The sequence below is a fragment of the Lissotriton helveticus genome, chromosome 6, assembly GCF_964261635.1.
Source record: "Lissotriton helveticus chromosome 6, aLisHel1.1, whole genome shotgun sequence".
Taxonomy (NCBI): Eukaryota; Metazoa; Chordata; class Amphibia; order Caudata; family Salamandridae; genus Lissotriton; species Lissotriton helveticus.
In genome coordinates this window covers 48155213-48182251 of record NC_136067.1, presented here as the reverse complement: position 1 = coordinate 48182251, position 27039 = coordinate 48155213, and the positions used below count along the sequence as shown (strand labels likewise).

At 45.7% G+C, this 27039-nt stretch overlaps 1 protein-coding gene across 7 annotated transcripts in view; it reads left to right on the top strand.

Moving 5' to 3' along the window:
- The window catches only part of DNAH8 (dynein axonemal heavy chain 8), a 10041960-nt gene that overhangs the window by 5929969 nt on the left and 4084952 nt on the right, over positions 1–27039 (top strand). For all 7 annotated transcript variants that reach the window (XM_078647354.1, XM_078647353.1, XM_078647356.1 and 4 more), the window contains 2 exons: positions 12658–12899; positions 12991–13131. In XM_078647354.1, the coding sequence (XP_078503480.1) occupies positions 12658–12899; positions 12991–13131 (383 nt within the window). The remainder of the gene's footprint in view (positions 1–12657; positions 12900–12990; positions 13132–27039) is intronic.

The following is a 27039-nucleotide window of genomic DNA, read 5'->3' as shown; positions in this document are numbered from 1 at the left end:
ATTTTTCATGAAAGTGTCTCAAAGGTATGGGCTAAGCTTGGGATTGATAGGCTTGGAGACCTTTATGACTGCAATGGCTTTCAAACATTTCAAAGCTTACAAGATATTTTTTCAATTCCACGTCAATATTATTGTAAATTTCTACAAGTTAGAGACTTTTTTTTTTGAGAACACAGGGTCTCAACTCTACCGACTCCAGACGGGCTCCGTGGCAAAGCCCTCTACAACTACTGACAACGCCTTTCATCGTCTCTATCTCTTATGAGATTCATATAGCTAGGAGTCCATCCTGAATCCCTATACTGGGAACAGTTCATTTCTGCCCTGCAGGTGCCCCGTGGAGGTTTGTTCCAATTGGAGGCTGACTTACTTCTTCATTTTATTCATGTAAAGCCTAGTTCCCATCTGCCCCGACACAGCGATCTTGGCTAGTCCATATATACATTACCTTTACACCTGTTCCTACCCATTGAAGTGCGGACCAGGCAGGGTACTCTTTTATCTTTGGCCAGCAGTAGAACATCTGGACCATTTATGCGATTCTGAGACTGCTGTTATTCTTGAGCCCTGTGGAGCCTTCACTAATCCCATTAAGTTGTTGTTCTATAGGAAGATTTTGTTCCTCCTTCTGCAATCCAAATTTACGTTCTGTGAGCTGCTACATAACAGGTGGTTGTCTCATTGAATACAAATGCCCCTTTCAAATATCTTCAAATAAGTTTTCGCCCTGAAGAAGGAACTGTGCATATGTCTTTGTGTTCCGAAACGTGCGTAGGCGTTTTTTGTGTAGTCTTTTGCGTATTGTCATTGAATCTTCGCATTATGTGTTTTTCTTGTGTTTGAATTATTGTTATTTATTGTATGTTTGTATTCTTCTTGTAATGTTCCCTATTTCACCTCTGATTTTTTAACTATGGGCGGCTGCCTGTGCATTACTAGCATTATCTAGAAATTAGTTCGTAATTTTTAAATGTATATATATGTGATCATATTATCCTTTTGATACTAATAAAATATGAACCAATAAATGCTGTGATGTTCTAAAATCTGCGGGACAACTACTTAGATGATTGCATGAACCACCCATAATATTATTCTCGTAGGAGGAAGATTTAGTTTCTTTACTTGTTTATTTCCCTGCTCTCTTCCTCCCCATTCAGATTTCAGGGACCCTCTTTTGTTTCTTGGTCTCAAATTGGTAGAGGCATATGATGTACTGACACACAGGATGTTCCTCAGAAACATGTCATCCATTTAGCATATTAATATCTTTGCCAGGATAGGGACGATCCATGGTTACAGCTAGTTTTAAAAGGGAGCAGTATCCTGGAGACTGATGTCACCCCTACTATGGTAGATGATGCACTGACAATATTATAAGATGCTGTGTGGTCAGCTAACTTAAAGTTACTGTAATTCAGGACAGTATGTAGGCTGTACTGTACTCCTGAAAAGATAGTTAGCTGGAGACGACAAGGAAGACAACAGTTGAGTAATAAGGTGAAATGCCCAAAATGCGGACTACACGCCGCAAATATTGTACAAATGTTTTGTACAAATGTTTGCTACATGCCCATGGCTACTGACATTTTGGCAGGGAGTCATACATGCCTGTAAAGACCGTTTTGGCTTAGACCTGGTTTTTACTACACAGGAAATTATGCTGGCATATAAGGGAGATTCTAGCTATGTGCGACGTGCTTTTCTATCTATTATTTTAGTTACTGCTAGTCTAGCTATTTCAAGGGCCTGGATCTCTTCCAGGCCCAGCTACATTGCAGAATGGTGAGCTATTGTTATGGAGGTCTTTGAGAGGGTAAAGGCCTTGGCTAAACTAGAGGGCCAAGTTCAATGTCGAAATTTAATGCAGTCTGGCATAGAATGATAAAAGACTGACAGAATATATTGGTATATCCCATAATAATGTCATGCTCTTATTATCTTACATGTATTTTCTTTGTCTTCCTTACTTTATTTTTTTTCTATTCTTTTTCTCTTCCGTCTCCTATGATATGAACTCTTACATCTGTATTGGAATTATTATATGTTAATGCTTATGAACTTTGTCTGCCTCCCTTGCATAAAACTCAAATAAAACATTATTTAAAAAAAATATTTCAAATGGATTTTTCTGCCAAAATATAACACCTGAAAGTAGTTATTTGACAGCATTTTTGGCCATAGGCTCTAAATGCCAATTCTGTAGACATCCCCAAGGGTATAAGAATAGCCTTGGGTTGTTCTCAGCAAGAGTATCAGAGTTACCTCAAAATTGTGATAAGGTGGCATTGTCCCATGTAGATGACATTTATCTAACGGTTGATGAATTATTGGATCATTTGAACAGGATGAACAACATAATTCTGGGGTTCCCCTCCGAGGGCTACATATTTAATTTAAAAAAATCTAAAATTGTTTTTAGGATACATGGTCTCAAGTGAAGAAAAAAGCCTGGCATCATATGTTTTAGAAAAATGCGCGTGGCTCCAACCTCAACCTCAAAAGACACTTAAATGATTACAGTCCACTTTTGGATTCCTAAATTTTAGCAAAACTTACATTTTAGATTACGCAAAAAAGGTGAGATCTTTCTACGACTTAACTAGGCCTGATTTATCAGATAGACATTGGACAGTGCGCAGAGCCGATTATTTATTAATCATTGTCCAGGACTGCATAAGTAAGCCTGGAGCCGAAGAGCGGAGCAGTGTCCTGCTTCTTCAGACGATGCACTAAGTGTTTCAGTAAAGTGCTATGGAGTTCGTAATGACAAACTCGCAGACCATATACTCATTATGCCTTTACTGCACTTGCAATGTCTAAGAATGGACTTAGACACTGTAGAGGTACAGTGCTCATGCAACTGTTGCCTCCCCAGTGGTATAGTGCACCCAGCTAGAGGGTGCCTTACCTATACCATAGACAGTGGCATGACAGGTATATGTGCCATATCAATTCTTCTTTTTTCTCTGCACCAGAACACTCAGCCTGCAAATGGCGGTGTTTGTGTCTGATATGGTACACAACCTTTAAGGGTGGTATAATGTATGCTGCAGCCCTTAGAGGCCTTCCCTGGTCGCAGTGCCCTTGGTACACATGATACCTTTTACAAGGAACTTACATGTGGCCGAGATGTGCCGATTGTGGACAACAATGGTACAGTTTTTAGGTAAAAAATACAGGGAAACACCTAGCTTACCCAGAGAGGTAACCCACAACTTGAGTAACACCACTATGGGTCAAGTGGCCTGTCTTGATATTGGATATGGATATTGGATATGGGGTCAGACCACCATGCCAGGGACAGTGCAGCCATAAAAGCTGTCACTCAGCAGAGGCCACTGACAGCTGTCTGTTCCCAGAACCACACATTTAGCTCTTCACTGACAGGTGAAGGGGCTTATTTACAGACTTCTTTAGATTCAGGGTGCCTATCTGCTGTTTTAGCTGTTTAGATAAGGGTCACAACCTCTAGTAGTGAACACCCTTCTTCCACTCTCCTTTCTGTCAGCTGAGGAGCCATCAACTTAGGTTGGACAGTTGTCAGACTAGTCAGTTTTGTGGGCCAGGGAGGACTTTACCAGTGCCAACTTTGGAGTTCTCCCTTATTTGGATAATATCTCCCTAGCCCACCAGAATAGTGGCTAACAGTTGTCCACCTTTCCACATATCTTCTTATTTTCCTTTTAGGGCTTGCTTGCACTAATTGCAGGTTCAGTCCCCCCCCTCCCAAGATTCCTTGGGTGAGGACTGGCACTGGAACAGTACAGCACTTTTGCTGGAACAAACCTCCAGGCGGTCATTCTGAAGGGGACAATCAAGGGGTAGGTTGTAGGAAGCTGGCTCTGTATATACCATACCAAAGTATGGTATAGTGCGCACAGAGTCCAGGGTGTCCCCTGAGGTATAGCAGAGGCTATATTAGACATGTACTTACAGCTCTCTTTGAGGTAGTGTGGGAGAGCAGTTAGGCTTATCAGGAGGGTGTGCTAAGCATTTATTCGGTTCACTCAATCGAGGACTAATTACCCACACTCAGAGACAGAATCAAGACCAATCAGGCAAGTATAAAAAAGGTATACTTTTTTTTTTTTTTGAAAACTTTTTATTGATTTCAAAACAAGAAAAAAAAAAAAAAAAAAAGGTATACTTAAGTTTTATTTCTCGAACCAAGTAGGACTTGGCACAGGTAACTGGAATATATTCTTAAATGCAAGACTTTACAAGGAAATGCAGTTGCGGTTGAATTTGCAAACATTAGAGATTTGTGTGTGTCAAAAACTGTTTAAATTACACAGTAATTACTTTTGGAATACTTTTAGATAACTTTTGGATTACATCCAGTACTCAGGGTGGTATGCCTAGATACCACACCGGGTTTCTCAAAAAACAAGATAAATAAGACTTTTTCAGGTTTGCAGTATATTTACTTTTCTTCCATTCAAAAGTTCAGCTTTCCAGAACATTTTTAGGTTCGGGGTTGCCCCTCAATACTAGATTTAGGGGTGTGAGAATTGGGGGTCTCTGGTTGGCATGGGTAAGTACCTGTGACAAGCAGGGACCCTCTCCTCTAGTCAGGGCAAGGGACTTACTCTTAGAAATAACCCCTGCTCACCCTCTAGGTAGTGTGGCGCAAGCAGACAAGGCTAAACTTCAGAGCGTTATGGGTTAAGCATTTATGACCACATACAGTAATTCAATGTTACACCACAAATGTACATCAGTCTAGTTTTGTTTCAAAAATAAGTATTTTTATATAAGGCTTAAACACAAGACCCAATAGTGTTGAAAAATAGGCCACAATACTATCTTAGCAATGACATAAGGATTCTGTTAGGAAAATGCGTAGTTTTTGGTTCCTGTGCGCTTCGCGCACTCTGGTCCGACTCTCACCGTTGGAAATAGTGTCAAAAAGGTATTAAAACAAGCGTTGCTGGCTCCGGGGCCCGAGGCATACACATTGTAGTACGCGTTGGAGGACAGTACCTTGTTGAGATGCAGAGGCCGGCTCGTAGCCGTCGGGTTGAGGTGACAGCAGGCTGGGAGCGTGGGCGCCCCCTCCTTCGGATGTAGTCCTGGCTTGTGTTGCGCCGCGGGGGGCGCGGCGTAGAGCGGGGGCCACGGAAGAGTACGGCAGACGGTCCGGGCCACAGTGCGGTCACGGTCCATGCGGCGTACGAGCCGTACCCTCACCAGCGGGGCTTCTCTTGTTCAAGGAACAGCGCAGTACGATGCGGCCGGTACATGTCGTACGTACGGGCCAGGTGCGACGCTGTCAGGGGATCCCACCAGTGCACTCTTCGGCGGGTGGTACGCTACGAGCCTACGGGCTGGCCTTGGTGTGCGTGGCGTTTCCGATCCCTCAGTCCAGGCGTCGGGAGGCAGTGAAACAGTGCGGCTCTCAGGAAGGGGTGAAGCGGCGTGCGTGTGCCCTGGGCAACGGTGCGAGCTATGACTCGAAGTGACGAGCGGCAACACACGGGGCAGGGCGGCCAGGCACGGGCTTGAGAATGTGCAGGATTACGGGTCGCACTGAGGTCGCGGCTCCAGCGGCAGGACAGATTTTGGCAAGGTCCAGCTAGCTGTGAGGGCAGGAGGAGTCCAATGTTCCTGGGACTCTGTTCAGGGGCAAGCTCGCTTCCAAGCCCTTGGAGATCGTTTTAAAAATGCACAAGTTGAATAAAAGTCACTTCAGTCTTTTCCTCTCCTTCTAGCAGCAAGGCACCCACCACAGGCCAGTCTCCCAGGTCAGAGACAGTACTCCTCCATGCAGCTTTTCCAGGTCCTTCTCGTCGGGCAGAGGTTCTTCTTGGCTTAAACAGGATCTGATTTCTTAGGAGCAGGGCTCCTACATTTATACAGCAAATCTTTTGTTCTTTCAGGCCAGGGGGCCTGTGCCTTGGTCAGTCCGGTTCTGGAGCACTTTTTTTTGGAGACTCTGGCTTTTTCTTTCAGTGTGCAGGGCAGAGACATCAGACGCTCCCCAGGGGGTGGAGCCAGAATTGTGGTGGCAGAGCACAGCCCTATTCAAAGTCAAGGGGCACTCCTCCCACCCATCCTGGTGTAATCTTTCTATTCACCACCTGGCAGCCCCAGCCTGTCTCCTGGAATCCCCCAGCCCTGTCACACACAGAAACCAGACAGCAGATACACATCCTAGCAGAGGCGGGCTGAAATGGTTAGGCAAGCAAATACCAGCTCTCTAAAAGTGGTATTTGCAAACACAGGATATTCAACTTTACTAAAAGATGTATTTTATTATTCTGAGTTCAGGCATACTAAACTTGACTTTCTACCATGTTTCCTGAGTCTGTTAGGAATGTGTGATGTAACAATTCCAACAGCCCATTCTGGCCTACGAGAACAGGTAGCCTTACAATAGTGAAAAACGAAATGGCTGTAATTCACTGTTAGGACATGCCACACACATCAGGGCTTGTCCTACCTTATGCTTATAATGCACCATGCCCATAGGCCTACCTTAGGGGTGACTAATATGACGCTAAGGGAAGGTTTAGGGACTGGCAAGTAGGTGCACGTGCCCAGTCAGCTTGACAGTACCAGACTGCACGCAGGCTCTGTCTGCAATGGCAGACCTTAGACACATTTTACCAGGCCGCTTCTGTGGGTGGCACAACCAGTGCTGCAAGCCCACTAGCAGCATTTGGATTTACAAGCCCTGGGCACTCCTGGTGCACTGTACTGGGGTCTGACAGTAAACCAAATAAGCCAATCATGGAATCCAATCAATATAGAATTAATTTATAGTAGGGAGAGCATATGCACTTCAGCACTGGTCAGCAGTGGTAAATTGCCCAGAGTCATTAAACCAACAAAAAAACAGGTCAGAGAGAATATAGGAGAAAGGCAAAAATTCAGGGATGACCCTGCAGAAAGGGCCAAGTCCAACAAGGGGCATTACAAGGGTGTGCAGGTCGGAACGATGGGTCCCTTACTTGGGGTGAGGACACCCCCAATTATGCCACCCTCCAGTGGGAGGTGGACAAGAGCCTCTTCCTAATTAGTTGAGTCCCCTTATCTCCAATATGGAGGGCACTAAGATGTGGGCTTCACCTCTCCTCCCCCACCTAAGAGGTGGGGTTGTCAAAGGTGAGCACACCTCTCCTCCTAGCTATGTTTTCTGTCCGATACTCCTGCCCAAAGTGGGGATCAGAACCAGTGGTTGCTGGGGGTGGCATAAGGCAGGGGAAGTTTACAAAGGCAGCAGGCCTTTGAAGCTTCCCCTCTCATTGACTCAACCCATTCTGGGGAGAAGGCATGACACCTCGCCTCAAGATAGGCTTTGTTTCTGGACCCAGAGAGAGGAGACACGCTACCCAGGGCTCCAGAAACCTGTCGGTGGTGGCAGATGGCAGGCAGCATCAGAAACCACACCAGGGCTGGTCTTTTTTCTCTAAGATGTGTGCATTTTACATTACATTAAATCCCACACTGGCATCAGTGTGGGTTTAATGAGCTGAGAGGTTTGCTATCATACTTCCCAGTTTTCAGTAAAGCCACTACGGAGCTGTGGAGTTCGTAATGACCAACTCCCAGACCATATACTCTTCATGGCTTCTCTGCACTTACAGTGCTTAAAAAACTGACCTAGACATTGTAGGGGTACAGTGTTTATGCAACTGCACCTTCACCTATGGTCTAGTGCAGCCTGTTAGAGGGGTGCCTTACCTAGCTCACAGGCAGTGGATTGCAGGCATGGCACACAGGGATGTATGCCATGTTGAGTCTTCACTTTGCTCTGCACCACAACACACAGCCTGAGAATGGCAATGTGTGGGTGTTAAGGTACAGGGCCCCTAAGGGTGGCACTATAGGTCCTGCAGCACTTAGAAGCCTACCCTGATCATAGTCCCCTTGGTACCTGTAGGAAAGTAGGATATGCTTATATGGTTACCCCCTCTTTTGCTGCTGTTAGTCTTTTATGACTAGTCTGTTTGTGATCCTGCTAATCAATACCCTAGTCACTGTGCTCGCTCCAGAAATTTGACTATGGTAAGTACCACCCCAATTGGCTACTGGTGTACTCTTCTAAGTCCCTAGTATATGGTTCTAAGGTAAACAGGGCATATGTACACCACGGGTCTCCCAGGGGCTGCAGCATTTATTTTGCTACCCATGAGAGACCACTTAAACTGTGACTACATGCCTGCCATTGCAGCCTGTATGAGCAACAGATATGTTTCCTTATATCTGAGGTCACTGCACTTAAAACCTATAAGTCCCCCCTAAGGCAGGCCTTTCTGGGTTATAAGTGTGATGGTGCCCTGCATGAGCAGGACATCCCCTACATACCCACGAGTTGATTCTCCAGGCTTAGTAAGTGCAGTCAGCCATTTAATACATATAGCGGCCATCAGGTCAATTGCGACATGTCTAACTATATATTGGCTGCACCGAAACGGGTCATGTTTGGTTTCAAACACGTTGGAATCCTACCCCAACACCAATTCCAGTGGTTGATTCTGAATCCCATGTACTGATGGGCTCCTGTAGGCAGCCCCCCTGTATTCCTGGTACCAGCCTTTCAGGGTGCAACAGCAAGCTAGTGCTGTTGCTGACCACAGACACAATTCTTCCATCCTGCTGCTGAGCTGAGCTCGAACAGAGGAAGGTGGAACAATAGGTCACAGGGAGGTGCAACCACCTCCCAGACAGGACTTAGTGTATTGGTCTGGGGAGGGGGCGCTTGCTAGCATATTTGGTGCCCTCCTTACTTACTCCAGTTGGAACCAGCTCAGGGAGCTGTTGGCTCCCACTCTGGTGAAAAATTGGACAAGAACATGGAAGTGTCTTCCCCTCTGTCCAGTCCCTCCCCTGGGATTAATCCCTGAATTGTCTCAACCCTTTCCCTAGGGAACTTAAGGGCTTACCTGTGGGTGGCTCTTAAGAATCATTGTGGGACAAGATTCAGATCGGAAACCACTTTGTTGGACTTCGCCTAGGAACCGAGACTGCACCAAAGTTGACTCCTGCTTCTCATGGTCGTCTTGTTGTCCTGCGAGTCTTTTGCGTCATCTGTGCCTGTGCTTCGTCGAGGTTCTTCGCAAGGCCTGTGGGCATCAAAGACACCCAATGGAATATCCCTTACAGTGAAGGAGTCACTCCCTTGTATTTGCAGGCTCTGAATCTAAGCTGACCAGTCTGCTGCTCCTGACGTCCCACGGACTTCAAAGGACTCAGCAACACAGGTGTTGGTTCTGCAACTCCCTCGAGACCTGCACTGTCTCCTCAGCAAAATTGAAGCCAGTATCCCTCATCAGAACCACTGCAACAGAACCCTTGTTCTCCATGTTCACTGTTCACTCCATGTTCACAAGCCAAGGCTTGTTGACTCTGTCCTCCAGAGATCTTCGGGCTGCAAGAAGCTACAGCCTCCAGCATCTCTTCCTACCAAGGTCTTCATCCTCATCGCAGCCTCTGCACTGTGGGCCTGCATGTTTGGTGAGCTGCTCAATGTCCTTTTGAGACTCCTGTGCCTTCAGCCTTTGGGTCCTCTTCAGGGTCTTCTTTGGCTTCAGTGATCTCCCTGCTTGCTCACGGCCTGCTCTGACTCTCCTGCACTTGGCGAGGCCCTTGGACCTTGCTGGTCCCAACGTTTCATCTTTTTCATTTACCACATCTGTTGCTACTGCCAAGGCGTTTTGGTGCTCCCGCAGGACACCAGCTCCCTAGTTTTCGACTTCTGATGTGGGACAGGTCATGAACGGTTCCTGGTCTTCCACAGCATTACATGGTCCTCACAGCTGCAGAGACTAGGTCACTGTCAACTCTCCTGCATCTTTAGGCCTTTTTGGTTGTCATTGTTCTTCCGTGCCTCCTGGTCACTCTTGAGAGGCAAAGACTCTGTCCCCTCTGCTTGCAGGTACTTCTCTTTACGAATCCATCCTTTGATTCTACTGGACTCTTTCAGCTTCTCCGCCAGCTGCATCTTTTCTGAAGCCCTCCATTGTGGTCCACAGCGGCTTCCGGCATCACTTTGCACCTATCTAGCCGGCTTCCTTGGTGTAGGTATCCTGGTTCATGGGGTATCCACGGGTGTGGTGACTCTCCAACCTTCTGTCTTCCAATGCGTTTTTTCAGGGTCCCATGAGAAGGGCCCTTCTTCTTAAAAAGTGCAACCACCACTCCCATTGACTTACTGGAGTACGCAGTTGTGTTTCCACTATGCACACAGCCTCTGTGGGGTTCCCAGGTACTTACCTCGGGTGGTTCCTTGTGTCCCCAGCTCTTCTGGTCCAAGTCCCAAATTTGGTTGCAGTTCGCATTCCACTTCTTTAGTATATGGTTTGGTGTCCCCTTGCAGACCACTGTGTAGTTTTTTTTTTTTGCAGACTTTTATATAGCGTGAACTAGACCTGAACCGAATCAGGTATCAGAGCGCTTTACATATCACCAGTTACGTTACATGAGGACACACATTAATTTTAGGCACGGGGAGATTAAGTGATTTGCCCAGAATCACAGGAGGTTTTGGTGTCGTTACCGAGACTCGAACCCAGATCCCCAGGTCCAAGGTCGAGTGCCCTAGCCGTTTTGTGCTTAATTACTGGTTTACATTCGAAATATTGTGTGTATTGTGTTGATATCTCCGGGTAGGAGATATACCAATGTGTTAATGAGTGTGTATTATAAATATACTTATTTCATGAGTAAATTGTGTGGTTCTTTTTCGTTAACCTACGCTATATGGTTAGTTTTGGTAAAACAAGCTGCTTAAAGATCCTTCTGGACTAAGCCTGAAGGCTGCTACCCACAGCTGCCATTTATAGAGCTTTCTATGGTTGTCTAAGACCACTAAAATTACCATAATGGTTGTCTGGATTAGTGCAGGTTGGTTCACTTAAATAAGTGTGCACCATATGCTAAGCCAGCCTCCTACAGTGGTAAAATATTAATGGTTTGTGACCAGATTCTAGTCACAAAACATTAATGCATAAGCTAAAGAATCAGTATTTTGCCGAGACGCCCTTTACACAACCATTTCAAATACCGATTGTGTATTTGTTCTAAAACCCAAATTGTGATTCGGCAACATGTTACCGAATCATAATTTCGGTTTCATACATTTAACCCCTTGCATGCTTCTGTCGGCCAGCGGCCGTCGCGCGTTCTACCTCTGTAGTGCTGCACACGTCCGTTGGCCAACGCGACCCCGCCCACTCATCAAAGCCGCTGCACCGCGCCACAATTTCGCCGCGGTAAATGGGTTAAAAAAGCCATTTGGTTATTGCGAGCTGTGCAACTGTAAAATCGCTTGGTGCATCAGGCACCAGATGTCCTGAGAAAGGTTAATATCGGCTTTTTTAATAATTCTAAGCTCTGGATGTTTGCACCATTATGAATTATCGTACTAATATTCCAAGAAATTAGATGAGATTGGTGATTATTAAGTACATTTTTGTGACAAACTCAATCATAACCATTCGGTGAAGATCTAGAAGCTACCCTTACCAAAACTTTGCAAAGGGAGATGGCCTCTTTGTTAGACAATCTTAAATGTAAGGAATCAAAAATTAATTGGGGCTCTTTTTATAATTGTTCCCCTTCTTGCTCAGTGGCCTTTCTTTCAGAAGACGTGAGCATCAGGCGAACCAACAACAGTACAATTATTTAAGATTTTTATGTTATTTGAAAGGAATATTTCAGCCTTGCCCACGTGGCTCGAGCTAAGACGCCCAAGTTGGCCCACTGCCTCACATATGCGGGTAGCTATTAACTCAGATTAACAAAGCCAATCAACTTTATATTTAATTATGAATCTATTTTATTACAGGAATGTACTTAAAGTTCTGCAGCATTCGCTGTTTATGGATAGGTTTGATCTTAGTGGGTTTTTTGCGATCATTCAATTTACCAAACAACTTTATTGGTTTGACAGTTCATTGCCTCCAGTTGCAGTTTCAGTATTATAATACGCTTGCTGGCCACTTCTAAAATTAGTTTGCTTTTTTTAGATTACTTTGGGGCATATTATCAAGGGGCTTTATCTCCGCTTTTTTGGCTTTAAAAGCCAAGAAAGCGGAGATAAAATTATCTCCCTATTACCAAGCTGTCGCTAACACCAGTTAGCGACAGCTAATAGGAGATAGTGACCATCTTGGGCCCCGCTTTGCATGTCAGTGATATTTATCACTAATGACATGCAATGTGGGCGTGCCAAGATGTTAGCGACTGAAAACAGTCGCTAACATCGCTATCTCCTATTACCAACTTTTGGAGATATTCGCTCTAAGCGCGAATATCTCCAAAAGCTAACACTTGCCCAGGAGCAGTTCTTAGCCATGTTGTCCAATGGGAGGTGGATAACATGGCTAAGAGCATTTGCTTGATAATGCATGAATATCGCTGACTTTTCAGCGATATTCATGCATTGCGGCCGTTTTTTATCGCATTTGCAATAAACCTTGCTAATAGCAAGGTTTATCTGCGATAAAAATCGCCGTTTGCGGCGATAAGTTTTGTCTCTAAATAAGTTAGAGACAAAAATTATCTCTATTGGTTGGTAATATGCCCCTTTGTTTTCTAGAATTTTTGGAGAGCAGGAATGGAATGTATGCTGTGCAGTATCCCGTAAAATATGTCTATTTAATTTCTTTTATGTTTGCTTTATTAAGTTAATATTATGATTACCTCTAGGTGAAAGTATCTGGATTGTTTTGGATGGTCCGGTTGACGCAATTTGGATTGAAAATCTCAATTCTGTATTGGATGACAATAAGACTTTAACTCTGGCCAACGGAGATCGGATTCCAATGGCAGCCAGCTGCAAACTCTTATTTGAAGTTCACAACATTGAGAATGCGTCCCCGGCAACGGTTTCCAGAATGGGTATGGTTTATATTAGTTCCTCTGCACTCAGCTGGAAACCTATATCAAAGGTAATAAGTGTTGAGATGTGTCCACATATTTTTATGAGTCTTAGTATGTCTTTGTATTTATATGTTGCATACATTTTGCATACATTTTTAGGCATGGCTAAATCAACGGAATGAACAAGAAAAAGACATTCTACAGGATTTATATGACAAAGTATTTGAGCAGGCGTATTTATATATGTTTCTGAATCTTAATCCAAAGATGGAGCTTCTGGAGTGTAACTACATCATGCAGGTACGACCACAATTTTTACAACTATTCATGTTTACGAAAAACAGTTTTTTGTAAGAAGTCCTAAGAGGTGCATTGGCGAGAGCTTCCTGCTCCTTCCTGAAGTGCATGAGTGAGGGAGAGGCCGGTCTGTGTCCAGGATAATGTTCCAGAGTATGACTGCATGCATTTGAAATGTTTGTCTTCTGGTTGTTTACATTCTTACCCCTCAATGCCTTTCATAATGTGTCTTTGTGCATTGAGTTAGCATCATGAGATGGTTGCCACACAATATGGATTTTGGAGGACTTTGCCACTAAACGTACCTAGCTGAGTAACTCTGGCCAAAATGATAGTCTTGCCAAAACTCTTGTACTACTTTGCCAATATCCCGTCCTATGTCCCCAACCGGATAATCCGGGACCTCGAGGTCCTACTTCGCTGCTTGATCTGGAACGCTGGCCGACCGCGTGTAGTGCTGACGAAGCTGTACATGCCCACTGATTCGGGGGGTCTAGCGGTTCCCAACATGGAATTATATTATCTAGCGGCGCAGATGCAATGGGTGTCGGGATGGCTGGGTGGTAGGAACCTAGGGGACACCGCTACAGATGTCTCCACCTGGTCTCAATCACAAGTGCACGCCCTGTTTCATCCGCTGGCCCGAGCTCCTCGTCCCCCACAGATGTACCTAGCGGTGGCACACAGGTGTTTCCTGCGATGCCTACGCTTACTCGCACGACGACACCGTACGCCCCGATACTACCTTTGCTAGGCACCCCCTTGGCAACTGGAGTACTGACGGACGCAATGCTGGACAGCTGGTCCACTGCAAGCGTGGAAACACTAGGGGACTTATACACTGACGGTGCTCTCCTCCCCTTTGCGAACCTCGCGGACGATACGGCCCTCCCGGCTGGACAGTTCTTAATGCACGCATCCCTCATCCGCACGTTGACAGTTGCCTGGGGTGACATGTCCGAGGAACTACCGACGCACCACTTCATGCAATACCTGCATGTCATGAGCAATGGCTCCTACATAGTACATTGGCTAGCGCAGGCTCTCCTGATTCACACACAACCCACCACCTCGCAATTGAGAGAGAAGTAGGCGACGGACAGAGGGTGGGATTGGACGGACAAGGAATGGGCGATGGTGCTGACCGGGCCGGTTAATGTCCCGCGTAGTCCTCGCTTCAAGATCATACAATTCTACATATTACACCGCGCCTATCTCACACCGGACAAAATAAACAGATACTTTTCAGTGACAGATAGTGCCTGCAGTCGCTGCTCCCTGGTAGGTGCCATTCTCCTACATATGCTCTGGCTATGCCCCAACATCCAACACTATTGGGATGAAGTAACAGCGCTACTCACACACTGCACTAACGATCACGTGCCGAGAACTTGGGAAGCCTACATCCTGGGCCTATATAAACGCACAAAGCTGAACAAGGTGCCGGCCCCATACTGGGACCTCGGGTTGATCACGGCCAAACGACTGCTTACTAAGCGGTGGAAAGCCACCACACCCCCACACATACGGCACTGGTACCTATCCCTTACTAACTGGGCACGGGCGGAGGGCGCAGTCTTACGACGGGAGGAGACAGCAGGACTTAGGAAACTCCCCATTGCACATTACTGGGACGTGTGGAAAAGTAAATTTTGCCATGTTCTGTGTCCCTACGCCTCATCCATCATATGTTATGTGTGCATGATCGATATGCATATGTTATTCCCCATTTCTGATTAAAGACGCAATTACAGTTGTGTCCACCTCTAGTATGTTAGTTTCCAGTCCTCGTGAATACTACGAATATCAGGCCTATGTAAGTAATGTTGCCACGTTTCTCAGTGTGCACGTTATTCCATTATAAAGTCCCCGTTTCCAGGCCTCAAAAGGGCCCGGACCACAGATTCAGCTCCTGTCTCCTGAAAGCCTCGCTGAGGAGCGATACAGCCCCCACCTGTATCCTCGACCCTTCACTTACTTCCTGCCTTGCAGTGCCCGGTGCACCCCGGCTCTGCCTCTGAGTCTGCCAAAAGTATGTTATAGTTCCTGCTATCAGTTCAGTCCTCCTCCTCTGCATTCCTAAGCTACTGTACTGCATCAATAGTTTCCGTCATTGTCTAGCCTTCTCGTCTCCATGTTAGAGAAGTACTGTATTTAATGGTCATTTAATATTCTTCACGCACTTCATGTAGAATAATGCATGGTCCAGTCTTAGAAATCAGGTTAGCTTCTCCCCTCATGACTTCTAGTTTATATCAACATGTTCCCTAAACATTAGATACCAGATAGGGTTTAGGTACATGTCGCTCCGACCCTCCAGACTCTAGTCTCTGCTCCTAGCACAGAGTTCGTAGCCCCCAGCTTCTCCTAGTAACACGTCATTGCTAGTTTTCGCGCACCATTAGGTTAGAGGTCCCGGCTCCTTAGGTAGCCCCCTCCAATGTGTCCGCCCATTCATGACATATTCTGTTACGTTTTGCATCACATGTCTAAGTAAACTCCCAGTTACACCTCTTATTTCTGTTATCTCTCGCGACTGCTACGCGTCACGCCTTCTACTCCACCTACTGCTACGCCTACTGCAATGTAATGCTATGTGTTTGCGCTATGTATATAAGTCAATGTTATGTTATTAAATGTTAGCGCGCTCATCCCAGACCCAGCCCCAGCAGCTGCTGGGATCCTTTTGTTCTGCTGGGTCACCCTATGCAGGTTGTCCTGATCCTGTCCTTATGCTGTAATAAACCTGCAGAAACTCCTACTACCTCGAATCTTGACTCTTATTTATTGAGCTATCTGTTATGCTATAAGTCTAGTCAAAAATAGGGTATTATTTATTTATTTACCACATAATGGCGCCCGAATAGGGACTTGCCCTTTCCCCACGCGTCGGTGAAGCCACGCCGACCCCCTGACCCTCTGCAGTCGTGACGGAACTCTTCTGCGCAGTGGCAGATATTTCTGCTCAAGTATCCCTCAGGCCCACGGAGGAGACGGAGGAGGCGGTCCAGCATCCGAACGAGACGGTGGAGGAACGCGGCGAGTCCCGACCAGAGCCCAAGCCGAGAGTCCAGGGTCCGAGGTATCCGGAGGTCCACCCGTAATTGAAGTCCGAAGTCCGAAGTTCGTCGTCGTAGTCCAGTCCCGTCCGAGGCCTTCCGTTCCGTGCTGCCCGGTGAGTACCATTGCTGGGGTAGTGTCTAGACAGGGTCAGTCTAAATTGACTCTGGTCCGTGGGTTGGTGGTACCCAAGCCCACAAACGAAGTGTTCACCTAGGTGGATACGGGTCTTGATGCGTTCCTTTATGGGACCGGTATGTTCCGTACTGTTACAGCAGTGCATCCAGTAACTCTAGTCTGTTCCGTTCTCGAGAATTCTGTTCTGTTTCTGTTTTCAGTATTTTCAGGTAGTATTCTGTTCGAACTGTTATTTATAATGTTGTTTAATGTATTTCCAATGTCGTGGTATGCCTGAATTGTTTTCCCAATTGTTATTGTTTTTCGTGTATTGTATTGTGTTCCGATTCAAGTTTAGAATGCCGCTCTTTTCCAAGTTACGTCAGTTAAAAACTAGAAAGGGTCTGCTGGAAGCAGCAGTTCCTGTTCCGCTTAGGGACAGTCCAGGTCACTTTATGTATCAGAAACATGGCATAAGCGCCATATTGTATCTAGATTTATGGGTAGAGTATACCAAACAGTTAGAAGAAAAGTATAGATGGCCCGTATCGGGTACATGGGATGCCGAATGTATCATGCGAGTAGAAGAAGCATTATGGAAAAAGAAAGCCAGACAGTCACAGAAAGATGCCATCGAGTTATGGCGTAAGGAAGCGCATAGAAGAACGGAAAAGGAAGTCAGAAAGTCAGAGTTAAGTAGAGAATCCCAAGAACGAGCCCAAGAAAGAGAATTAATCGAGATAGGTGAACAAGTCAAAGCCGAACAGTCAGACAGACAGAGGCATGCCCTTATTAAGGGTATGTATCCTCTCCTTGCCGAAGGCTTGCCAAAAGCGACCCCAGAGGCACCCAGTAATTTCCCGCCACCATTAGTTCCGACCAAGCTACGTCACAAACCGACCGCAGCTGATATTTTTATTTCGTCCTATTTGGACGACACAGTTCCAGAATATGCAAATCCAGTTCGCGCTCCACCTGTCCCTGTAAATCAGGCACTTCCCGTTCCTCCAGACACCGGAGTACCTGTTACGGTACCCCCGGGTCAGCCTGCCATACAAGTTCAGCCCACGTTACAATTACCGACCCTGCAAGCACGAAGAATGTCAGTCGACGATTCTAGTCTAGGGGCCGTAGGAGGAGGTCCTCCTCAAACCCCGCCGCCACACAAGCGTTTATCAGCACTCGAATTACATGCTCAAGCATCACAGCGTACTCCTAAAAGTAATAAGTCTGTTACAGAAATCAGGCAAGCCCTTGCCGAATGTGTTTATGACACAGTCCCAGGCGAGTATAATATGGTTTTATATTCCGTACGCGTAAGAAGGGTGACCGAGTATCTAGTCACCTTACCAAATATGAAAGAAGATCTAGACAGAATATATCGTTTCATCCGTACAGGGGATGATCCAGAAAGTATTGGCGAGATTATGTCTCAAAGGAAAGCCGAGATTCAGCTCATGATATTAAAGTTCCTGATCAATTGTCTAATAAGAGAACAAGATTACCCGTCTAAAGATCCCGCCGAAATGAGAATCCTGACAAGGTGGAGTGATAATATAGCCGAGGGTAAGCACAAGACCATTAGTGCCATGGAAAGTATGTACAAGAAAATTCGTAAAGAAGTAATAAGGTTACACGAACAGCGTAAAGCAGCACAAGTAAGCGAGAAAGAAAGTATCTCTGATCCTGAAGAGGAGAACGAGAATCCCGCCAGAATAGCGTATGTAGGAAAATCCAGATTTCCAGATCGCCATTTACGTCCAGAACCTAAGTCTATTTTTCATCATCCAGCACGAGAGCCTCGCTCTCTAGAACAAGTATTTCAAGCTACCGATCACATTCTGAAATCACGAGTCGGTTATAGCGAATTAAGTACTATGCATGAACAAGAACTAGCCCGATCAGCAGTCCGATGGATTACTGATTCTACCACTTTTCCAGACGAAATAGTGGCACAAATGTTTCTGAAACTGCCCCCAGCCGAGCAACGACTGGTGGGTATGTATATGATCCAGCACCTCATTACCCTGTATGAGGGTCAACATTCTGATCCAGGCCCGTTACATGATATCCTGAACGAGTTACTCCAGTATAGATGGAGAGGTCTAGGTACCGATTTAATTAGTGTCATTCTAGAACAGCGTCACAAGTATAGAACGTTTCTGAACCCGCATTTTGTTCATGTCTCACCCCCGGAAAGTAAACCATTCTACATAGACAGACAGAATCCGCTACGAGAAGTCCACCCAGTCCAAGGGGCGGGTGGCGTAATGCAACGAGTGTTTGTATACACTCCGATATCAAAGATGGAACTCCTTGAAATGAAGAAATTAATCCCCTGTCATGACAAAGATCCAGCGGGGTTCCATCGAGAATTAAAAGACATGCTCCGTATGGGAGAATACACTTACCCAGATATCATTAAAATGTTAAAGGTTCTGCTACCCGCAGGGGTGTATGAAAAGTTAAAGGAAAAAGAATGGGAGGTGGGAGAGAAAAAGATCGATTGGACAGCTCTAGAAGCTGAAGACAAGGCACGAGTACCAGGTACCGGTCTTGGAGATAAATGCAAAGAATTACCAGAATTATTGATTCAAGTTTTACCCAGATTATTGACAACTAGGAAAGAAGACTGGGATGCAATCTCAGCCTGTAAACAGAAGCAAGATGAGGATATTAGTGATTTTTATTCCAGATTCGAGAAATGTTTCAGTATTAATAGTGGTCTCAAGACGAGTAGTGAGTCATACCCTCATCTTTTCGTTACTAAATTAGTCGAGAATTCAAGTCCACAAATTAAAAATCGAGTTTTGAAAGTCGAAAGCACCTGGCAAGCAAATACTCCGTCCCAGATGCTCCAGATGCTCCAGTATCACCAGAATAGAATCAGAGAAGAGCAAGAACACGAAAGAAAACGTATGAAAGACACGAAAATGAAAGTGCTAGTTGCACAATCTATTCCTCAAGACAGTCAGAAGAGGGGTCCGAATCAAGCCAGTCATCCTGCGGCTCCCGTTAAAGGGAACTGCAATTATTGTAAACAGCCAGGTCATTTTATAAACGAGTGTGCAGTTCTGAAGCACAACATAGCTACTGGTAAGACTAAAGAAAGACCACGTCCGCCAAGACAAGAACAAGTTTCACAGACTCCTCAGTCACAGAATGCACCACAGACAGTTACAGTACCGCAGCCTATTGCTGCAACACAGCACGTTACATCGCAGATGTACCAGTATGCACAGTCCGAGTATCCAGAGTACCAGTCATATTCATGAAACAGCCTAGAGAGGGAGGTAGGCTTGCCTCTCATCGAGATACCTGTAGACCAAGAAGGTCCCTATGTTCATAGTCAAGTATTAGGGAAAGACAGAAAGTTTTTGATCGATACAGGGGCAAGTAGGACCACAATTAGTCACGCCGAAGTTCCAGGGGCTCCGCTCTCAGGCTCAAGAAATGTTTCCCTTGGATTTTCAGGAAAACCCATAGTTAATGAGATATCAAAGCCAGTTACTCTAGAAGTAGGTCCATTGTCCCGTACTACTGATCTGTTACTTACTAAGTCATGTCCAGAAAATCTATTAGGCATTAAGACATTGAAAGAATTAGGTGCAGTCATTTGCTGTTCCCCAGAGGGAATACGTCTGTTCCTACGTGACTTTAAGGGTCACTATGTATTACGAGATTTTGATTCAAGATTGTCTAATGTTCCGCAGCATTTATGGGCGCAAGGTCCAACTGATGTAGGTTACATGCAAATCACACCCCATCGTGTGACTCTCAAACCAGGTGTAGTCCTACCACGAATCAGACAGTACAGATTGCCACCTGAGGCTGTAGCAGCCTTATCCAAAATTATTGACGAGCTCATGGCTCAAGGAGTAGTTGTAGAAACTGACTCCAATGTATGCAATTCTCCGATCATTCCAGTCATGAAACGTACTGATCCGAATGCACCCCCAGTATATCGATTAGTGATTGATTTACGAGAGCTTAACAAATGTATTATTCCTCAGTACCCAGTTGTCCCAGACATTTCTTCCCTGTTAACAGCCATTGATTCCGAAGCCATGTTTTTCACTGTTATTGACCTCAAAAATGCATTTTTTTAGTGTTCCAATTCATCCAGACAGCCAGTTTCTTTTCGGATTTTGTTTAAATGGAAGGAGCTATATGTTTACACGCGCTCCTCAAGGTTTCACAGAAAGCCCTAGTATTTACAGTCAAGCACTCAAGAGACAACTAGACAACATTCACATGCCAACTGACACTGCCCTGCTCCAGTATGTCGATGATCTACTGATCACAGCACGTTCTGAACGTGACTGCGAGCGTGCATCACTTACAGTTTTGTATTTCCTTGCCGAGATGGGGCACAAGGTGTCACCTTCGAAGCTTCAATTCTGTGTCCAGCAAGTGGTCTACTTAGGACACTTGCTGTCCAAGAGGGGTAGGCAGTTGACACCCGACCGTATCCAGTTAATAGCGAGTCTTCCCCAGCCCAGAACCCAGAAGGAGGTACGTGCCTTTATCGGCCTTACTTCTTATTGTAGACAATGGATTCCCCAGTATGCATTCCTAGCCAAGCCACTGATACAGTTAACGACACAGGAGGCAGCCGTATCGACTGTCCTCCCTTGGACATCTGACCATACACTTAGTTTCAACGAGTTAAAGAAAGCCCTATGCCAAGCTCCAGTTCTAGCTACACCGAACTACAGTAAGCTTTTTACACTTTTCGTTACTGAACGCGAAGGTACAGCATTATCTGTTCTCACACAAGATCAAGCAGGTCAATACAAGCCCTGTGCTTATTTTTCGAGCACATTAGATCCAGTCGCCCAGGCGTTGCCTGCGTGCCTCAAGTCAGTTGCAGCCACAGCACTAGCTATCAGACAAAGTGATTCCATAGTTTTAGGACATTCCCTGACAGTACAAGTCCCACATTCAGTAGAAGTTCTTTTAAACCGAACACAAACTCAGCACTTGACAATTGCACGTTTAACAGGTTATGAATTGACACTGTTCCAGCCACACATAGAAATTAGACGCTGCAACGTCCTGAATCCTGCTACACTGTTACCATCAGTTAGTTCAAATCCAGACACACATGATGGTGTGGAAGTAGTTAACATTACGACAAAGCCAAGACAAGACCTGACAGATATTCCGTTACCAGATCCTGACCTGACACTTTATGTGGATGGTTCATGTATGAGAACTAGTACAGGAGAACTAGTCGCCGCGTATGCAGTGACTACTGACACTGAAGTTATTGAAACACACCGTATTGATACTCTGTCCGCTCAAGCAGCAGAGCTAGTCGCTCTGACACAAGCCTGTATACATGCCAAAAACCTGAAAGTTAATGTTTACACAGATTCACGTTACGCATTCGGAGTTGTACACGACTTCGGAGTGCTCTGGCAGGAGAGAGGTTTTATGACTTCTCATGGAACCAAGATTCAGCATGGTCTCCTTATTCAAGCCCTGTTAGATGCCATACATTTACCGACATCTATTGCTATCATGAAGTGCAAAGCACATACGAAAGTTACTGACATTATTTCCCAAGGTAATGATTTAGCAGACCGCACAGCCAAGCTTACAGCACAGACTCCAGACATTCCAGTTAATCAGACACATATTCTAGATCTGACTACATGCATGACAGTTAAGGACCCTACTCAAGATGTCATAGATATCCAGTTACATGCTACTCCCGATGAAATCAAGAAATGGTCTGTACAAGGAGGGGTCCAGACAGATCAAGGATGGTTAACGAAGGGTAGAGCCACATGGTTTCTCCCCGATTCTATGGTTCAAGTCATTATCAATACCGCACATAGTCCAGCACATTTAGGAGAAAAAGCCATGTTAGACAGTATCCAGAACATTTGGTTCAACAAGCATTTACGAGCTGCAGCCAAGCAGAAAGTCCGTACCTGTATGATATGTTGTCAGTTTAATCCAGGTAAAAGTGTCCCGGTGGAACAAGGTGGTTTCCAGCCCCCTGACCACCCTTTTGAGGTCCTCCAGATGGATTATATTCAAATGGAGCGATGTCGAGGTTTCAAGTATGTCCTTGTAGTTGTATGCGCTTTGTCCAGATGGACAGAAGCATATCCAGTCCCAGATTACACAGCCGCGACCACTGCCAAGCAGTTGGTTCGTGAATTCTTCCCTAGATATGGACTCCCTAGAGTCGTATATTCTGATAACGGCCAGCCATTCTCATCTGAACTCATGAAACACGTTTCCCTGTTGTTAGGGTACCAGTGGAAGTTCCATTGTGTACGCCATCCAGAAGCAGCTGGACTAGTCGAAAGGCATAATCAGACTCTGAAAATTCGAATTGCTAAAATATGTAAAGACAAGGGTGTGGACTGGCTAGTAGCTCTGCCAGTCGCTCTGTTTTACATGCGTATGGTCGCACATTCCAGATCAGGTCTGTCCCCGTACGAGGTCGTATTCGGCCGCCCCCCTAACATGTGGGGTACTCCTAGACCCCGAAGTATTACCGATGTTTCATGTAATATGCTGACAGATTACCTAGCTTCCTTGATGTCTGCCCTCAACTCATGTCGTTCACAGGTTGCCGCCGCATTTCCAGACAATACCGAGGTGGCACCGCACGAGATCGTTCCAGGTTCCCTTGTGATGATCAGAAATTTCGACAGGTCAAGTCCGCTGGAACCACGTTGGAAAGAGCCACGTCAGGTCCTCTTGACCACCCGAACTGCCGTCAAGTTGGAAGGCAGGAAGGGGTGGGTCCACCTTTCTCATGTAAAACTTTTCAAAGGACCGAAACCAGTCTTCAAACACATTTCCAAGAACATTTCCCAGGATTCGAAGGATTGCCAGAACATTGTTTTAAAGGACTGTCCCGCACAAGACATTATTACAACCCCTCCCTTGTTAGAGAAAACTCCGCAACAGGAGTATAAGTTAAAGCTCAGGTCTAATAAGTCAGCCAGTTTGATTGTATAAGTCCTCCCCTAGGTGAAACGGTTAGACTGTTTCTGACATGTATAAAATAGACCCCCATAGTGAGAGAGTCAGTCAAAACTCAATCAAATGTATCGTTTTTCTGAGTTTCGTATTATTTCTCAGCATAATGATTTCCTGCACCAGCTACGCACTTTTTCTGTGTTTTCCAGTTCCTCATGTAAATATGTCTGCTCATGCTACAGTAGAGCACACGTTTAGTGATCTGCCTCCCCACGAATATTCATACCGCCTCGCCATGCGTAATAACACATTTATCCGTATGTTACATTATTCACACCAGACCAGCAATGCCACTAATTGTTGGGTGTGTGGTCGACTCCCCCCTTTCCAGACACCGAAGGGAGTTCTGCCACTCTTTCCTTATCCATTCTCACACAATGGTTCGTGTGGAGCATGGTCCACGTTAACGTCATCCTCAACAGATATGTCTTTTCTTAACAGTACATGTTTCCCAGACAAGCAAGGTCTCCCCCACAGAACAGGTTTAGATTTAGAAAACGAAGTATATAATTTGGGAAATTATTCGTCGAATTTCATGGTTCTGAATGTTCAGTCTGATACTACTCCAGACTCACCTGCTATTTCAGTACTACCAGTCAAAGGCGAATTATGTGTCCGTAGTTATGGTTCTGTACATATAGGTCATAGTGAATGTACTACTGTTATCAAGTATAGTGACAGTGGGAAATCTATTTTTAAAGCTTCACGTCATTCTTATTTTATTTGTGGTCAAACTGCATATGTCCGTCTGCCCCTCGATTGGGAGGGAACCTGTTACATTGCTTTCCTACTGCCACCTGTTTTCCTAGCCCCACCTGACTATCATAGGAATTCTTTCTTAGTACACACTAGACACAAGAGAAATCTCCCGATTGTCGATTATACTGAAACCGCCGCAGAGCAATTCATTGATATAGATAAAGGTGTTTTCCCTTATTTAGGTACAGTTGTAAATAGTAAGCTTATTCGTAGGTTAACAAGAACCCTTGAAGCAGTAGTAGATGAGACTGCCTCCGCTCTAGGTAACTTGACTGAAGAGCAATCCTTTATGAGAATTGTCGTTTTACAGAATCGTCTCGTCCTTGACGTCATACTGGCCGATAGGGGCGGGGCCTGTAGAATTCTCGGATCCAGTTGTTGTATTTTCATTCCAAATAACGCGCCGTCTGTTTATTCAGCTATAACCAGACTCCATAAAATTGCCCATCTGTTACACCAAGATCCAGGCACCTGGACATGGTCCGGTTGGTTCTGGAATATAATTTCCGCATGGGGTTGGAAAGTCCTGTCCTTTCTAGGTATTGCAGTAGCGATCATATTTAGCTGCTGCCTCTGTATACAATGTGGCCCTGCGATTTGCAGCATGTGTGCTACCTCTTGTATTCCCCGTCCCAAGCCCTGTTCTAAATCCCGTTCCAAGACAATTCGAGACGAGCAAATGGTACTGTATGAAATGATAGACGGTATCATGAATATTGATGTTTCCTGATGGAAACGTAGTGACAAGGAGGGAATGTGGAAAAGTAAATTTTGCCATGTTCTGTGTCCCTACGCCTCATCCATCATATGTTATGTGTGCATGATCGATATGCATATGTTATTCCCCATTTCTGATTAAAGACGCAATTACAGTTGTGTCCACCTCTAGTATGTTAGTTTCCAGTCCTCGTGAATACTACGAATATCAGGCCTATGTAAGTAATGTTGCCACGTTTCTCAGTGTGCACGTTATTCCATTATAAAGTCCCCGTTTCCAGGCCTCAAAAGGGCCCGGACCACAGATTCAGCTCCTGTCTCCTGAAAGCCTCGCTGAGGAGCGATACAGCCCCCACCTGTATCCTCGACCCTTCACTTACTTCCTGCCTTGCAGTGCCCGGTGCACCCCGGCTCTGCCTCTGAGTCTGCCAAAAGTATGTTATAGTTCCTGCTATCAGTTCAGTCCTCCTCCTCTGCATTCCTAAGCTACTGTACTGCATCAATAGTTTCCGTCATTGTCTAGCCTTCTCGTCTCCATGTTAGAGAAGTACTGTATTTAATGGTCATTTAATATTCTTCACGCACTTCATGTAGAATAATGCATGGTCCAGTCTTAGAAATCAGGTTAGCTTCTCCCCTCATGACTTCTAGTTTATATCAACATGTTCCCTAAACATTAGATACCAGATAGGGTTTAGGTACATGTCGCTCCGACCCTCCAGACTCTAGTCTCTGCTCCTAGCACAGAGTTCGTAGCCCCCAGCTTCTCCTAGTAACACGTCATTGCTAGTTTTCGCGCACCATTAGGTTAGAGGTCCCGGCTCCTTAGGTAGCCCCCTCCAATGTGTCCGCCCATTCATGACATATTCTGTTACGTTTTGCATCACATGTCTAAGTAAACTCCCAGTTACACCTCTTATTTCTGTTATCTCTCGCGACTGCTACGCGTCACGCCTTCTACTCCACCTACTGCTACGCCTACTGCAATGTAATGCTATGTGTTTGCGCTATGTATATAAGTCAATGTTATGTTATTAAATGTTAGCGCGCTCATCCCAGACCCAGCCCCAGCAGCTGCTGGGATCCTTTTGTTCTGCTGGGTCACCCTATGCAGGTTGTCCTGATCCTGTCCTTATGCTGTAATAAACCTGCAGAAACTCCTACTACCTCGAATCTTGACTCTTATTTATTGAGCTATCTGTTATGCTATAAGTCTAGTCAAAAATAGGGTATTATTTATTTATTTACCACAGACGACATCCTCCGATCCTTCCAGCAGAAATGCTTGGAGCAAGGGATTGCTTGATGGGGTCTGCGCCCGACCACTGCATCCCCACTGGGGACACCACGGAGCACGCTTGTACATGCCACCCCCTCCTCCCGCCCCCCACCCTTCCCCCCCCCACCGACGGGGCAACACTTACATCCCGTCATGCCTGAAACATGTGCCCTGTAGTTAGCGACAAACCACTTCTTGCCCCGCCACCACCTCCTCGCCCCAGATCCCCACTATGCAGCCTGGACTCGGCCGCCCCGCTGACCGCACTCTAGAGGTGTCATTCATATGCCCCTATGGCAGAGCCCCCCCTATGTATATGTATACGTGTTACCTATCTGATGTATCTCACTCCCCGACCGCTAGACTCGCACTAACGTCGTAACACTCCTCCCTTTCCCTCAACCACATAGATACGCCCAACTGCGCCTCCTCTTCCTGTTACATATACCCCCCATGTTCATGTTTGATGCTCACTGAAGCGCTGGTCCTGTTCCTTGACCAGGCTCTCTTAAGTTTGTTGATAAAGACATTATACGCGTTGTACGAATACCTTTGGACACCATATTCTAGCCAATATGTCAGGCCCCTTCCTTCCCAGAGCCGGTGAAGCACAGCAATACTAGACCACGGCCAGAAGGAACCGACTGCCGCATGCACTACCAGTGGACGGGCGGATGGATCCGGGTTGTTTTACACAATCCCGGCTATCTCGCTCACTTCATAGCCACTGAGAAACGCCACACACCTAGGGCAACTGAGAATAACAGCCATGACCGTGGCGATCCCTACAGAACGCTGCCGCCAACACGAGCTTCTATCACTAGGAATAGTAAGCTACATGGATGCTCACCCATTGACGCATTTGCAATATTGCATAGAACTACCTCTCAATTTAACTGCCCCGCACCCACATGAGAAAAGAAACTCACCGACATACTTACCCATCTACTTCACTCATGGGAGCGGGCTGT